At 28.8% G+C, this 14,254-nt stretch overlaps 1 protein-coding gene across 1 annotated transcript in view; it reads left to right on the plus strand.

Annotated features, from left to right (window-relative positions):
- The first annotated feature begins 860 nt into the window (after positions 1-860).
- LOC129984415 (protein amnionless-like) overlaps positions 861-14,254 on the plus strand; it is a 54,799-nt gene continuing 41,405 nt past the window's right edge. Inside the window, exons 1-2 of the mRNA XM_056094292.1 lie at positions 861-975; positions 9,283-9,452. Coding sequence (XP_055950267.1) covers positions 924-975; positions 9,283-9,452 — 222 coding nt within the window. The 5' untranslated portion in view covers positions 861-923. The remainder of the gene's footprint in view (positions 976-9,282; positions 9,453-14,254) is intronic.

Here is a 14,254-nt window from a genome sequence, read left to right on the forward strand (position 1 = left end):
TACAAATCTAATCACGTAATGGCATACCAAATTTCATTTATTTAAATCATTGCACTTTTGAGTTATCTTATTCACATGTTAGTGAAAATCCAGATCCCCAGAGGGTTAGCCCCTTGAGGGATGTGGTTCCAAATTTGATAACATATACACTTTAGATGCTAAATCTATGTAGAAATTTTTATTCATATATTCATTGACTTCAGTTTTAGTTATCGTATTAACTTATATTCGGACAAGTGGACAGACAGACTTCCTCTGAATGAATTTCATTCAAAATTTGATGGAAATATATAAATTTGAAGTAAAGACCATATATTAAATTTCATTCGTCTAGCTCAAAGTGGTTGAGAGTTATCTTGTTCACAGACAGACAGACAAAATGCCAAAAATGTATTTTTTATAGTCAACGAGTTCTGAAACGTGAAAATTCATCAAAATTTCGAGTTCAATTTTTTGACAATTACCATATTTTATCTTTGCATACTTCGTGTGCAAGAAAGTAAAAAGAAATGTTTTTATCTCAACTTGGATCGCGTTGCATGAATTGGAATCATACGTTTTTTTCAAAAATGTATTTTAAAGAAAGAGATGCGGATTCAGGGGTCATCTGATAAAGATCAAGAATGGTAAATCCAAACAGCCTTTAGGTAGTTTCTAAAAGGGACTTAACTTTAATTTTATCTAAATTACACCAAAGCATGTGTGACAAAAGTATAATTGATATGTGTACCCATACGAACGAAGACAGTTCTGTTTTTCAATCCGATCCATTGCGGACATTCATTTTGACAGGCAGCTAAGAAAAGATACAGCTGTGTATCCGACTGCGCGCATGCCGGTATTTTCTGTGCCAGGCCAAGAGAAACCTTACGCCTCATTCTCTTACATTCACTTGTAGTTCCATTTCACTGTAATAGGGCAAAATGGCTCCAAAATGGCTGTTTTCGTTAATTTTCGTAGGATTTTACTGCGGTTGTAAGTACACCATTTACATTCTTTATTTGTGCTTCATTATTTGTAAATTTTAAATTGAATCTGTAATTTATTACTTATCAAATATCTAAGTGAAATTTCATTTTACTACCTAAATAATGAATGAAATGTGACTTAATCCAAATAGTTGCTAATATCCGCAGTGGCTTGAATATAACAATAGCTTTCCTATCGTTTTAGCAAAAAAATAATTATTAAAATTACATACTTGTGATTATTTTCTGTTGTTTGTAAAAATATTGTTGTAATGATTTCTTAATGAGATAATCTTATTTTGAGAACATCTTAAAAGTAATTACATTTATATATAAATGTTAAGATGAATGTCTGAGTGTCTTTTATACAAATCTACATTTCCTATCTTATCTTGATTAAATCTGATATATGTATTCTTCAAGACAAGACGAAGGTCGCTAACAAATTCTCGAAGTTTGAAAAGTTTATTAAAATGCATATTAATTAAGAATCAAGCAAGTTTTTTCTTTTAATTTTTCAGAAATATTTTCCTAAATTATATTTTAAATCTGCATCAAAGTCTGTATTGTTAAAATGAAATTCAAACTAATTTTATTATTCCATCAAATCATTCAATCGCATGCTTTCGCCCGGTGTTAAAATTAAGATAAACCAGTGGGAGCGGTCTTTCCAAAACTTTCTCGCATACTCGCCTTACGTGGCATTGCCGTATAATAGTTACGAAAAATTCACATTTGGCGTGAATGTAGTATTTTTAGTGAATCTGTCATGTCATCTTTGGCGAGTTATGTGGCGATTAATCCTTGTCATGCGTTAATAGTATCCAATAATCGAATTTTTATTTTAGACGTGTTTTCCTCAATCGATTGAAACTAAAATTGTAGCCACAAAATCCCTCACAAAATTTGATAACTTTATGTTATTGCATTTTTGAATTTCGCCTGATTTCTGAAAATACAGACCGATAGATGAGCAATCCGTTGTTGGATTTGGTTCGAAATTTTACAGGTATCTATCTACACTATACATGTTAAATCTGTGTACCGACATTTTTTCTATATAGCTCTCTTTCGTTTTATAATTATCAAGTTAAGTTATATTCGAACAGCCGGATTTCTTCTGAACATATTTCACTGAAAATTTGATTGCGTTTAAGAAAATTTTTGAAATTTAAAAATTTCATAGGAACCTGCAAATTTGTTGTAAATACTTCATACCAAATTTCAACCGCCTAGCTCAAGTCATTTTTGAGTTATCTTTGTCACAGACAGACGGACATTTTCCAAATATTTCGAACTCAGGTAGGTCTAAAACATTAAGATCCATCAAAACCTCGAGTCCGGATTTTTTCACGCTTATTATACATTTTTTATACTACATAAACGAGAAAGTAAAAATTACTTTTTTCGGATTTAAGCCTGAACTAGAATTTTCATTTATGCTTTTATTTTTGGCATATATACACTTTTTAGAATTGCAGGCGCGGTAATTTGTAGCAAATGGATCCCATTAAATTCATATTTATCAACTTTATTCAAGTAACGAGATGAAATTTTTAATAAATTCATGTCACATAAATAATTTAACAGCTAGGAAAGCCAATATTCTGGCGACCAAGGCAACCAAGCTAAAGATGGCTAATGCAGCTGTTCGAATATCATTTAATACGATAGTTATAAAACGGAGAGATAATGCATAAAATTTAGTACACAGATTTAATATCTAAAGTGTACATTTCTGAAAAATATGGAATCAAATATATCAAAGAGTCGATTGTCTATCGGTTTATACTTTCACAAACGTGTAAACACAACAACAACAACAAAATGCAATGACTTCAATTTGTCAATGATTTCGGACTAAATTGTTGTTCTGTGTTAAATTTTGCTTTCAATCGGTTGGGAAAATCCAGTATAAAAACAAATTTTATTTTGGGGTATTATTAACCTCATGTGAGAGATTAGTTGCCAAAAAAACGTCCAAGAATCATGCGATAGATCTGATAAAAGAATACTAAATTCAAGCCAAAAATCAATTTTCCTTTTGTTTGCCAGTGTCATTTCAAGAAATTTGTTGCCTTACCCAAATTCCATAATTTTGCGGAGGAAGGAGGATAATATCTTTATTAAAGAATATGCAAGAAAGTTATGGGAAAACCAGAAACCAAGAAAGTTATGGGAAAGTTATGAAAAAAAGCCACGGACACTGGCTTTTTTTCTATGAAGTATAGAATGCTGAAATATTGAATTTGTCAAAAAAATGAACTCGAAGTTTTGATTAATGTCTTTGTTAAAAAACCAACTCGGAATCATGTTTACTCTGAACGAACATAAACTAAACTCAGTGGCACAACAGCCCATATGGGCCAAGGCCTATAGTGCCCATATCTGCTTTCTTGACCGAGAGTGCAAGGCATATGTCCCGGTTAGGTGGTCAGCCTAACGCGGAACCTCCAGTGTTTAGTTAGTTCCCAAGTATGCTTGGTCCTCAGTTTATCGACCCGCTGAAGGGATGAAAGGCTGAGTCGACCTTGCCCAGCCTGAGGATCGAACTCGGACCTGTGCGTTGCCAACTACACCTTCTTCTTCTGTACAGCCGACCACCCCGCCACCACTGAACGTAACAGTATCGACAGGATTTGTTGCGGCCGACTGCTATATTGTTGCCAACTACACCACTGGGCTTCCTGAATGAATATAATAGCTTGAAAACTGAACAAGCTAAAATATGATATGTGGTCATCTAACTAAATATATCATAGATATATTTCTAATTAAACTTCGATTCTAAACGTACCTTTTTTCATTGGTGTCATCTAAGAACACATAATATAAAGTGGACGTCTTCCTGAACGCCAAAATATTGATTGATTTCTTGACATAAAGCACTTTTCTACTAAGTAACTAGGGGAAGCTGGAGTTAATTTCAACAAATTTTGGAATTTTGAAAAAAATTCTTTAATGTATTTGCAGCTCCTTGATTGCAAATACTTTTTTTTAGTTTAACTCTTTATTCATATGTATAAAAGATATTCAAAAACTTAGTTGATTTTAACGTCAGAAATATTTTTTTCAAAATTTGTCGGCTGTTATTACTTTCCCCGGATTTGAGGCCATTACATCAATATAATACTTGATTTCTAGTTCTTTGTCCTCAGAAGCATAACGTTAACATGAAAGAAAAACAAATAAAATCTTGAAGTGATCATTATTTCATTTTTTTTTTATTAGCACATCAGTATAATATTTGATTTCATACGTTGTTCACAACGGCCAAGCGTCAACACGAAAGATAAACAAAACAAAACCTTGATGTGATCATTATTATCATTACTTGTAATAGTACATTATTATAATACTTGATTTCACAGTTTGTTGCAAAATTCAGACTCACGTCGTCCATAAGTGTAGGGTCGTGCGGCGCACATTGGCGCCGAATCAAAAAAGGCAGTGGACTCTAACCTTTTTTGAAAATCTCAAACAGAAAAAGAAATATTTCCCTTCAAAGAAACCAAGCTAACTTTTCATTATATCTGTGGCGATGATAAAATTTTTATACTCATTAAAAAAAAAGTAGCCCGTCTGGCTGTCTGTCTGAACAGTAAAATTTTTGTTTTGTTCGAGCGTTTCTGAAATGAAAAAATGTGATGCCGATACGTATATGAAGGTAGAAGCGGTCGACAATTTGCCCATTATTGTTCCGATTTTCTTAGAACGATTGCAAAAGAAAAAAACTGTTGATTTGGAATTTCAAAATTTATTTAAAAAGGAAATTAAGCAACTGCGCGATGTTGTTAGAGGAATTATTTATTCCATTCAATTTTTAACAATAAAACTCAACAAAATTCAGTGTTTCATTGTTTTGAATAATTTATTGCTGAAAAAACCACAAAATAATGATAATATTTTAAATAATGAAATAATTATAATGTTTTTAAGTATATAGAACTGATTGCAAGATTCAATTCTGTCGTGACTTTATATATTACTAGAACTCAAACTCTAAAACATATGCCTCGTTACACTGAAACTAAAATTCAAAATGAAAAATATTTGGCTATTAAGGTATAATGTAAAAGAAATTATTCCAAATAAGATCAAACAAGCAAAGTACGTTCTATTTTATTTGCTTGTACCATTGTTGCCAGCCATCAAGAGCAAATATTAGTTTGCATGAGGTATTTTAATTTAGAATATACAGAAGTTTTAATTGAAGGAATGTTTTTAGTATTTTATTCTGTAACACATACGACCGGTACAGGACTAACAACATTCTTATACAAGATTCTGGAGAAAAATGGTTTAAACATTAATGTTTTAAGCAGCCAAGGATACGACAATGGTCTAAATATGAGAGTAAATACAGCAGTTTGCAAAAAAGAATTTTATACATCAATTTTAGAGCATTTTTTTTTCTGTCTTGTTATAATCATAGTTGGAAACTTGTCAATGCTGCGAACAACAAATTATTCCGCACTAAGTTTTTCCGAAGGTTCAAGAGCTTTACAATTTTTTCCGCACTTCAACTAATCAATAGATTGTTATTAACAAAATATGTTTCAAATTTAACGTTGAAACCTTTGTTAGATAAGAGGTAGTATATAGCTGTATAAATGCAATAACCCGATTTCAATTTCAAACAGAGAGGTTTTTGAATCCTTTATGAGATAACTGAAAAAAAAAAATGTGATAATACCATAAAAAAATCAAGTCCTTTAAGATAAGAAAATTCTAAAATTTAATTTTATACGCATAATACATTAAATTTTAGAATTTGATATTGATACAAAAGTATCATATACTATAGTATTGTGATACAAAATGCTAAATAGAGTAATGTTAACAATATTTTTCAAACTAAAAATTCTAATATTTCTCTGGATTCTGGAAGTTTAAATAAATTACACTGTTTTCCGAAAGAATATATATTTGATAAAGTTTTTGATAATATGCTCACGGATATTAAAGAATCAGCATATTCTTTAGATGTTTATACAAGTTTTGAAAGCTAAAAGCACATTAAGATCTTGGAACAAAACCAAACATTCTTATGAACTCGAAGTCTTATATATAACAAAGAAGTGAACTTTGAAGTAAATTGTTTTATGGAATGGTAGATGTTGCGATATCGTCTTTAAGTGAAAGATTTCGATCTCTTATCCTTTCCTTTAAATGCTTTTAAATTTTTATAAAATATTTCTGACTTCATTGCATACTTCGAACAAAATCAGATTAAGTTAGTTCAAAAGCTGGAAGAAGTATTAACTGATAAAAATCAAAGCAGCATAAATATTATTGAATTATACTTTTTGCAAAATTTTAGAGAAAATGTATATCGTCGATTGAAACTCTAAACTATATCGTTATTGAAAGTTTAATTCACTCCTTTTCTAACATTTATATTGCTTCATGCATTTTATTAATAATTCCAGTTTCAATAGTTACAATATAAAAAATTATTTTTTAAACTGAAAATAATTAAAAATTTATCTGAGATCTACTATGGTTCAAAAGAAACTGATAAATTTTACAATTATTTCTATTGAAAGTGATATTTTACAAAAAGAAAGATATATATTTATTTATAAATAAATTTTTTTAAAAGAAAGCCCGAAAAGCTCAATTTGTATAATTTAACTCCAGCCAAATGTTGAAATTATTTTTTTATTTAGTTTTATTTGCTTATTATACGAATTTTGTATATTTTATTAAAGAGAAAATTGATTTAATCTGTTAATAATATTAAACTTTCATAAATGATAAAAATAAAATATTATTTACTTATCTACATTATAATACCTACTTATCCGCATCTTTGTTTAATGATATAATTTTCAAATATTTAATATATCACATATATAAATTAATTCGTTTCTAATTGTAAGATGATAGTATTAAATAATAAATTTGATATTAGATATGATCAGTTTCTTATTTGGTTTTGCATGTAATGTTATTATTTCATAATATAAATATATGTTTATTTCTTCAATAAACGTGCTTGAGTGCATGTTTCAACAAAATACAAAATCTCTACATATTTAAAAATTTAAATATGATTTTTTTAATGTTTACATTAATTTTATGTCAATAATACTCATCGCTTCTATATAAAGGCGCACATTAGATATTTGCATGACGGTGCCGATTACATTTACCACGGTCCTGACAAAGTGTTAACATGAAAGATACATGAAATAAAATATCGAAAAAAAAATTCTAAACTGATACTGAAACTATCTTTTGCTTTAAATCATTAATGTACTTTATCTTTATTCGATACGCAAGAACTTTTTAACATTATGCACTTTTCTTAAATGCATATTATATGATTTTTGAAGCCGTAAAGAGAATTTGTGGAACCCTATATTTTTTGCATTTGTGTTTTAAATGAGAAAAACCCAGAATTGAAGATATTTTCCTTTAAGAAATTATATTAATCACATTATTTTTAAGACTCATCGATGACCATTGATTTAAAAGAAAACAAAAAACACAAAAACAGAGTTTTTACTATATTCTAAACACATAAAAAGATGATCCGAAATGTATCACATTTTTTGATTTTATATTCAGTTTTTTAAAAATTAAATTTACACATGGTTTCATCTTTTCAGAATTTACCCAACTTATAATTTGTTTGTTTCAAATTTTTAAGATGAAAAATAAACCACCTAGTCCAATAATCAAGAAGCGGGTATTATCAAACTAGGGGGATGTGGAGGGACGTAAAAACCGATAAACAATAGGAGGGCCCACTTAATTCTTCTGTAATAATAAGCATTCCAAAAATACTTAAGATGACATTCGTAATCATTTTCAATTTTTATATCAGTTTTTTTTTTTTTTTTAAATTCATTGCATATAATTTTGAATTTATGTTTGTACATTTTAATATTTTATGTGTTTTACGATAGGCACTAAATTAAAATTTTTTTTTAAAAAGTGGTAAAGAGTTCTTTTTAAAAATAAAGTATTACATCTGGAATGTAACGTAGTTTACTGAGAGGAAATTCATTGAGTAAAATATTGAGCAAAGAAAGGAGGAAAAACAATTAACGGAAGTGCCAGATATAAAGAATCAGATAGTCTACACAAAAATATTACTTTTTATTTTATTTGAAACTTCATTTAACAGTTTTCCTGTAAAATTTTAAAAAATTATTAAAAAAATGAAATGCTACGTTATTATATTATTCAATTTATTTGTAAGCATCGTAGATACATTTCAGAAAATATTTAGTTTTCAAAGCTATTAGAATACCGTAGGGAGTTTCTTTTAACATATAAAACATTCGTTAAAAGTAATTTTCCAGAATATTTTTTCAATATAAATAATACAGATCGCCTGACATGTATATATTAGTAATTCCTGTAAAAGAAAAAAAAATCTAAAATTTCTAGATAGTTTTTGTTTTTATGTTGTAAACTTAGAGAAAGAATATTTTAAAATGAAGTTAACATTTCTTGTGTATATATTATTTCAAAAATGGAACAAATGCCCATACAAATATTTATATCTATACTTATATAAAGCTCTATGTGTGTGTGTGTGTGTGTGTGTGTGTGTGTTGGCGCTCAACAGGCCAGAAAGTTGGACCTACAGCTACCAAATTTGGTACATGTGTACCTTGGAGTTCGGGAATGTGCACCTGGGGTCCCTTTTTTGAATTTTTAATTAGAATTTTAATTATTAATTAAAAACTAACTTTCCCGCCAAAAAATCTTTTCATTTTCCCCACCCCCAAATGAGTCAGGATTTCAGTTTTTTTTCCCACACTAATGAGGCTAGGGTTAACATTTTTCAGTCGATTATTTCGAACGATTCTGTTTATTTTCTTAATGTTTGATGCATTTAAAATTAAACATTATTAATTAATCGATATTTCAGATTCATTCTGAAGTAATTTTGAATTAAAATAAAACAGAATAAAGGAAATTAAAAATTTCTAATCTGCATAGCGTTACCCCAATTGGCGTAGAAAAATTCACGCATTTGCGTTACCATAACTGGCGTTGAAAATTCACGCATGTTAATCATTTCCACTTTAATTTAAAGCATAAATTCCACGGGGGCTAACAGAAAATTAGAGAGATGCGTATTACGTTATGACGGAAGGCCTTTATAATATTATGAGTGAATTATAGCGCTATCAAAATTTGAAGTTTTAAAATATTTTGATGAAGAAGCTATTAAAGTAGGAACTGCGTAAAATATTTAATTATTAAAATTTTAACGAACATTAAGATTGGCGAACCGGCTGGTCGCCAAAGACGGCTAGGTATTTTATAAAACATTTAAATTTCATTTCAGTGCGATTCACTGTGGCGCAAGATGTGAAGATCTGGGCAGCCAACACTAATTTCAACAATCCCCGCAATTGGAGAGGAGGAAAATTACCATGCCCGAACGACAGGGTTATTTTTCCAGCTTCCTCGCCAGTGCTCGTATATATGCCAGAATCATTCTCAGTATCTGAAGTGGTAAGTTATCAGAAAAAGAAATATTGATACTCATTTTATAAACAGCCTCGCTCCAACTAAATATGAATAGAGAATCAGTGAAAGATATTTTCTGTATACCCATAACCGATTAAATTAGTTGATTTTAGTCCTAGTTTAATTACATTAACGATAGATTTTAACCAATTAACTGGTTCGACCTCTTCGGAAAAGCGTATCTAAATTATGTTGCAAAAATTTAAACATTACGGGTATACTCGTCAAACGCAAAGTATGTGTATTATGAAATTATGTTGTAGATGACTTTTATTTTTTATTTCAATAATCACATTTATTTATGTACTTAAACTAACATACATTTTTTGCATATGAACGAAAAGAAATATAAAAAAATTAATTTATTATTTTAATTTGCTGTTAGAGAATCGTATTGAGCAAAGCATGCATAATAACAACAACGCTAAATAATCTTTCATTTGTTACTTTGATTTCGATTTGGCTTCTATATATTTTAAACATCTTAAAATGTAAGAATATGTTTGAGTTTTTACTAAAATTGTAATTCAAACTGAAAATTGTCACTACTTATTACTCCTGACGAATAAACTCGTCATAACACAAAATGTTGGACTTTTTCCATGACGAGTATACTCGTCAAAAACAGTTAACTGGTTAAAGAAACACGACATCTAAAATTAGGACGAACTTCATAAATTTAAACAATGGTCATTTGACGAAGATGGTATTGAATCAATATCTACTCTCAAAATCCCTCGTAAACTTAGCAGGAGAATGTTTGATCATCAAGTTTAAATTTAATGTGTACTGTAAGGTCAGAATTGTGGTGAGTGTTGTGTGTGTGTGTGGGGGGGGGTATGATTTTATAATAATTTTTGCCGACTAAAAAAAAACACAAATATTTTTTAAATGTCTGATATATATGAGTATAGTATATTCAACAATATGAGTATTGTATATTCAATGAGTTTTGTGGCGTGTAATATTCAAATAGAAACAATACTCTTATTTTTCAACAAAATTTAAAAAATACTTTTTTTTAAATTTATTATAAACATTTATTGATAATTTATATTAATATAGCTTGCAGAACTTTTTTAGATATATTTAAAAAATCATATTTTTATAAGCAAAGGAATGATACAAAAAAGCAATGGAAGTTGTTGACTCATTGGAATCCCACAATAAGAACTCAGTTTATTCAAAATTTAATTTTTTTTTGTTTAAAAGTAGATAAGCAACAGATAACGATAATTTTTAAATTAAAAATTGCAAACAAAGCTTTGTTTTTACTATTTAACAGTTTTAATAAAAAAACACATAACAAATAAATAAATAATATAGAATTTGAACAACTAAAGTAATAATATTTATTGTTAAAAATTTCAATAATTTTAATAATTTTACTTAAAACTTAAATGCATACAAATTACAAAAAGCCATATTTAATTGCTGTTTAATTGTTGTAATTGCTGTTTAATTGTAATATTTAATTGCTGTTTTAATTGAAAACATCGGGCAGTAATCTTGAGCTACTAATGGTCTTAAAAGTATATTAATTCACAATCACTGAGTATACAAAGTGCTAACGTACACACACGCACACACACACATACACACACAAAAAAATTAGAGACTAGGAAGAAATTCGAATCATCGATGAATTATTCGAATTAAATAAGATTAAGGAATAAAAAATATTCTAATTAGATAGGATTTACTATAATAATAATAATTTAACATGCCTCTATTGAAGAGAGTTCAGTAAACACGAGTCACTATATAAGTTGCAGTATTTTTTTTCCAGTCTGATGCTAGTTTCTGGATAGAAAAAAATAAATGTCGACTTTCCTATTCTTTTGTTGGAACTTTCCAAAAATGTAGGATAGTCCAATCAAAATTTAGGGGATTTTATGATATGAAAAACAAATTATTCTCCTGTCCATAAACTCTTAAGATCAATCTACTTCTAACCCCTTTTATAGCACAGCAATCTGAAGAAGCGTCGTCATATTGCACAATTTTCAAGATGTTTAGCTTTTAAATGATTCTAGAGTAGTATAAAAAATGACTTTATGCAACTACTTCGGTGGCTTGATTTCAGTGTCTCTGAACATAGTTATCATAATTTCGTAACAGGAATTCTAACATTTTACGTAAGAGAATGTCGATCAAAGTCAGAGCTAGATATATTATTCTAGTATTGAATACATAAAAGAAATTTAAAAGATGATGCAAACAAATTTAAAACTTTATATATAATTCTTCAAAAATTTTGGAACTTTTCTTGTTTAAAGATGTTTTTAAACACCTTGTCTGAATATTGAATGCAGATGAAATACAGAGAATGCAAAGTTTTAAGAGAAAAATGAATAGAATAAACCTGAATTTTTTCGACGATTGGTTTATGTTCGGAACGTAATAACGTGAAAGCTCTTAAACTTCCTAAAAACCATTATGATTTTAATAATGCAATTATTATGAAATAACACCTTTATTTTAGAGAAGAATATAATATCTTCAGTGAAGATGTTTCAATGCTTAAATGAAATTCATCGAACCGAACTACTAATTAAGTTTCTTTCTGAATTTTAAAAAAAATCAAGCAGAAAAAGAGCTTCGCCTACAGAAGAAAATTTTTGTAGTAGAGTTGGGGTATACATATATACTCGCATGCTCGCCTTACATGGTTTTGGAGTGCAAGTTATGAAATATTAATTTTTGGAGTGAATTTAGCATTTTTACTGAATCTATCGTGTCATCTTTGGTCACGTCATCATAATTGGTAATTAATCCCTGGCATGCGTTTTTAGTATCCAAAAAGCGAATTTTGAGTTTCAGCCATGTTTTTTTGCAGCAAATTGAAACAAAAATTCGATGCAAAACTGCACTTGTAGTCACAAAATCCCATACTTAATTTGATATATTTAAAACATTGCGTTTTTGAACTATCGCGTTTATTTATTTCTGAAAGTACAGACCTACCGACAGTCAATTCGTGGTCGAATCGATCTCAGAATTTGACAGGAGTCTACACAATAGATATTAAATTTGTATACCTAGTTTTATCTATCTGGCTCTCTCCGTTTTGTAATTATCGTGTTAGTTTATATTCGAACAGCCGGATAGACGGGCTTCCTCTGAACATATTTTACTGAAAATCTGATAGAAATCTACAAATTTGGTGTAAGGACCGTATACCAAATTTCAACCGTCTAGCTCAAGCGTCTCAAAGCGTTTTTGAGTTATTTTTGTCTCAGACAGACGGACATTCTCCAAAATTGTGTTTTTCGAACTGAGAAAGGTCTAAAACGTGTAGGAACGAACTCGTCAAAATCTCGAGTTCGAATTTTTTTGATGACTACTATATTTCCTCTATACTACGTTGTGCGGATTTTAACTGCTATTCATTTGCTCTAATTAATATTAGAAATCACATAGTCAAAATTTATGTTTATTTCTAAAACTTTGAAAGAATACCCTTCACAGTGAATTAAATTGTTCCTTTATTATATGAAAATAGCATCCTTAAGATTTTCATACCAAATTCATAAAATTTTGGAAACAAGCACCTTCTTAGAAATACTTATTATGATGAAAGTTATTATGCAAAATGAATTTTATTAAAATAATTGTTTGTATCTTCGAAGGTTTTTTATACATCCAATTTGTCGAATTTCATTCTGAGAGGATTTAAATAAATAAGTATATATTTCTTCTTTCCGGAGGAAAAAAATTAGAGTAATTCATAAATATTTTTTTGCTTTGAAAATACATTAAAGGAATTTGAAAATAAGCCGATAGTTAACATAAAATTAAAACTATCCTTCCAATTTTTTTTGTCATTATTGCAAAATTCTTATATTAAATTTTTGTATTTTTTTTAATTTTAAAGACATTTTTTAATGTTGTTTTTGAAGATTTTTATTTAAATTATATAAAATTAAAATAAGAAAAAATATTAGGTGAGTTGAAAATAATTGCATTCTTCATAAAAAATAAAACTGCAATTGTGTTATCTCTATAATTCATTCGAATCTCAGGAGCTGATACTCTTCAAAATTCAGTAAAAAAATTAGGAGGAGATAAAATAAAAAGATCAGGAAAAACCAAAAATGATAATTCTATTTAAAAGCTTATATTTTTTCGACTTAAAAATCGATTAAACTTTTTGCATTCATATTTTAAGTAAGGCATATCGCGAAACACATCAAGTAACCTTGCTCAAAATTAGAGTGGGAAGCTTTGTAGTTTGCGCTGTATTGGAGTCGAATCACGCAATCAAATATACTAAAAAATACTCACTTCAAGCTTTATTACGCTGAGCTGTGACGTCACATTGAACGGATATCAAAATTAAACGTGCAAACGTGGCGCATTTGACGCATATCAGTGGATTAGGATTTGAACCAATTGTCTGCATTTTCCTCTTGTGTAGTGATTTTAATTTTCACATTCAAACTGAAATAACAGAATATGATTCAAAATTATTAACATTATTATTAGTATTAACATTAATTTATAGAATAGAAAAGCAAGCTAGTGTTACGCGAAAATAATAACAAATTTTTCGAAAATTATAGATATAATAGTTTAATGAAATGAAGGTTATTTGATGCATTTTCTGAGCATTCATTTAATGTCTTGAACAAAATTTCAAAAGAAGCATGTAATGTCTTGAACAAAATTTCAAAAGAAGCATGTAATGTCTTGAACAAAATTTCAAAAGAAGCATGTAATGTCTTGAACAAAATTTCGAAAGAAATTGCATCCTATAACATTTTATATGATGCGACATGATAAAA

The sequence above is a fragment of the Argiope bruennichi genome, chromosome 9, assembly GCF_947563725.1.
Source record: "Argiope bruennichi chromosome 9, qqArgBrue1.1, whole genome shotgun sequence".
Lineage (NCBI taxonomy): Eukaryota > Metazoa > Arthropoda > Arachnida > Araneae > Araneidae > Argiope > Argiope bruennichi.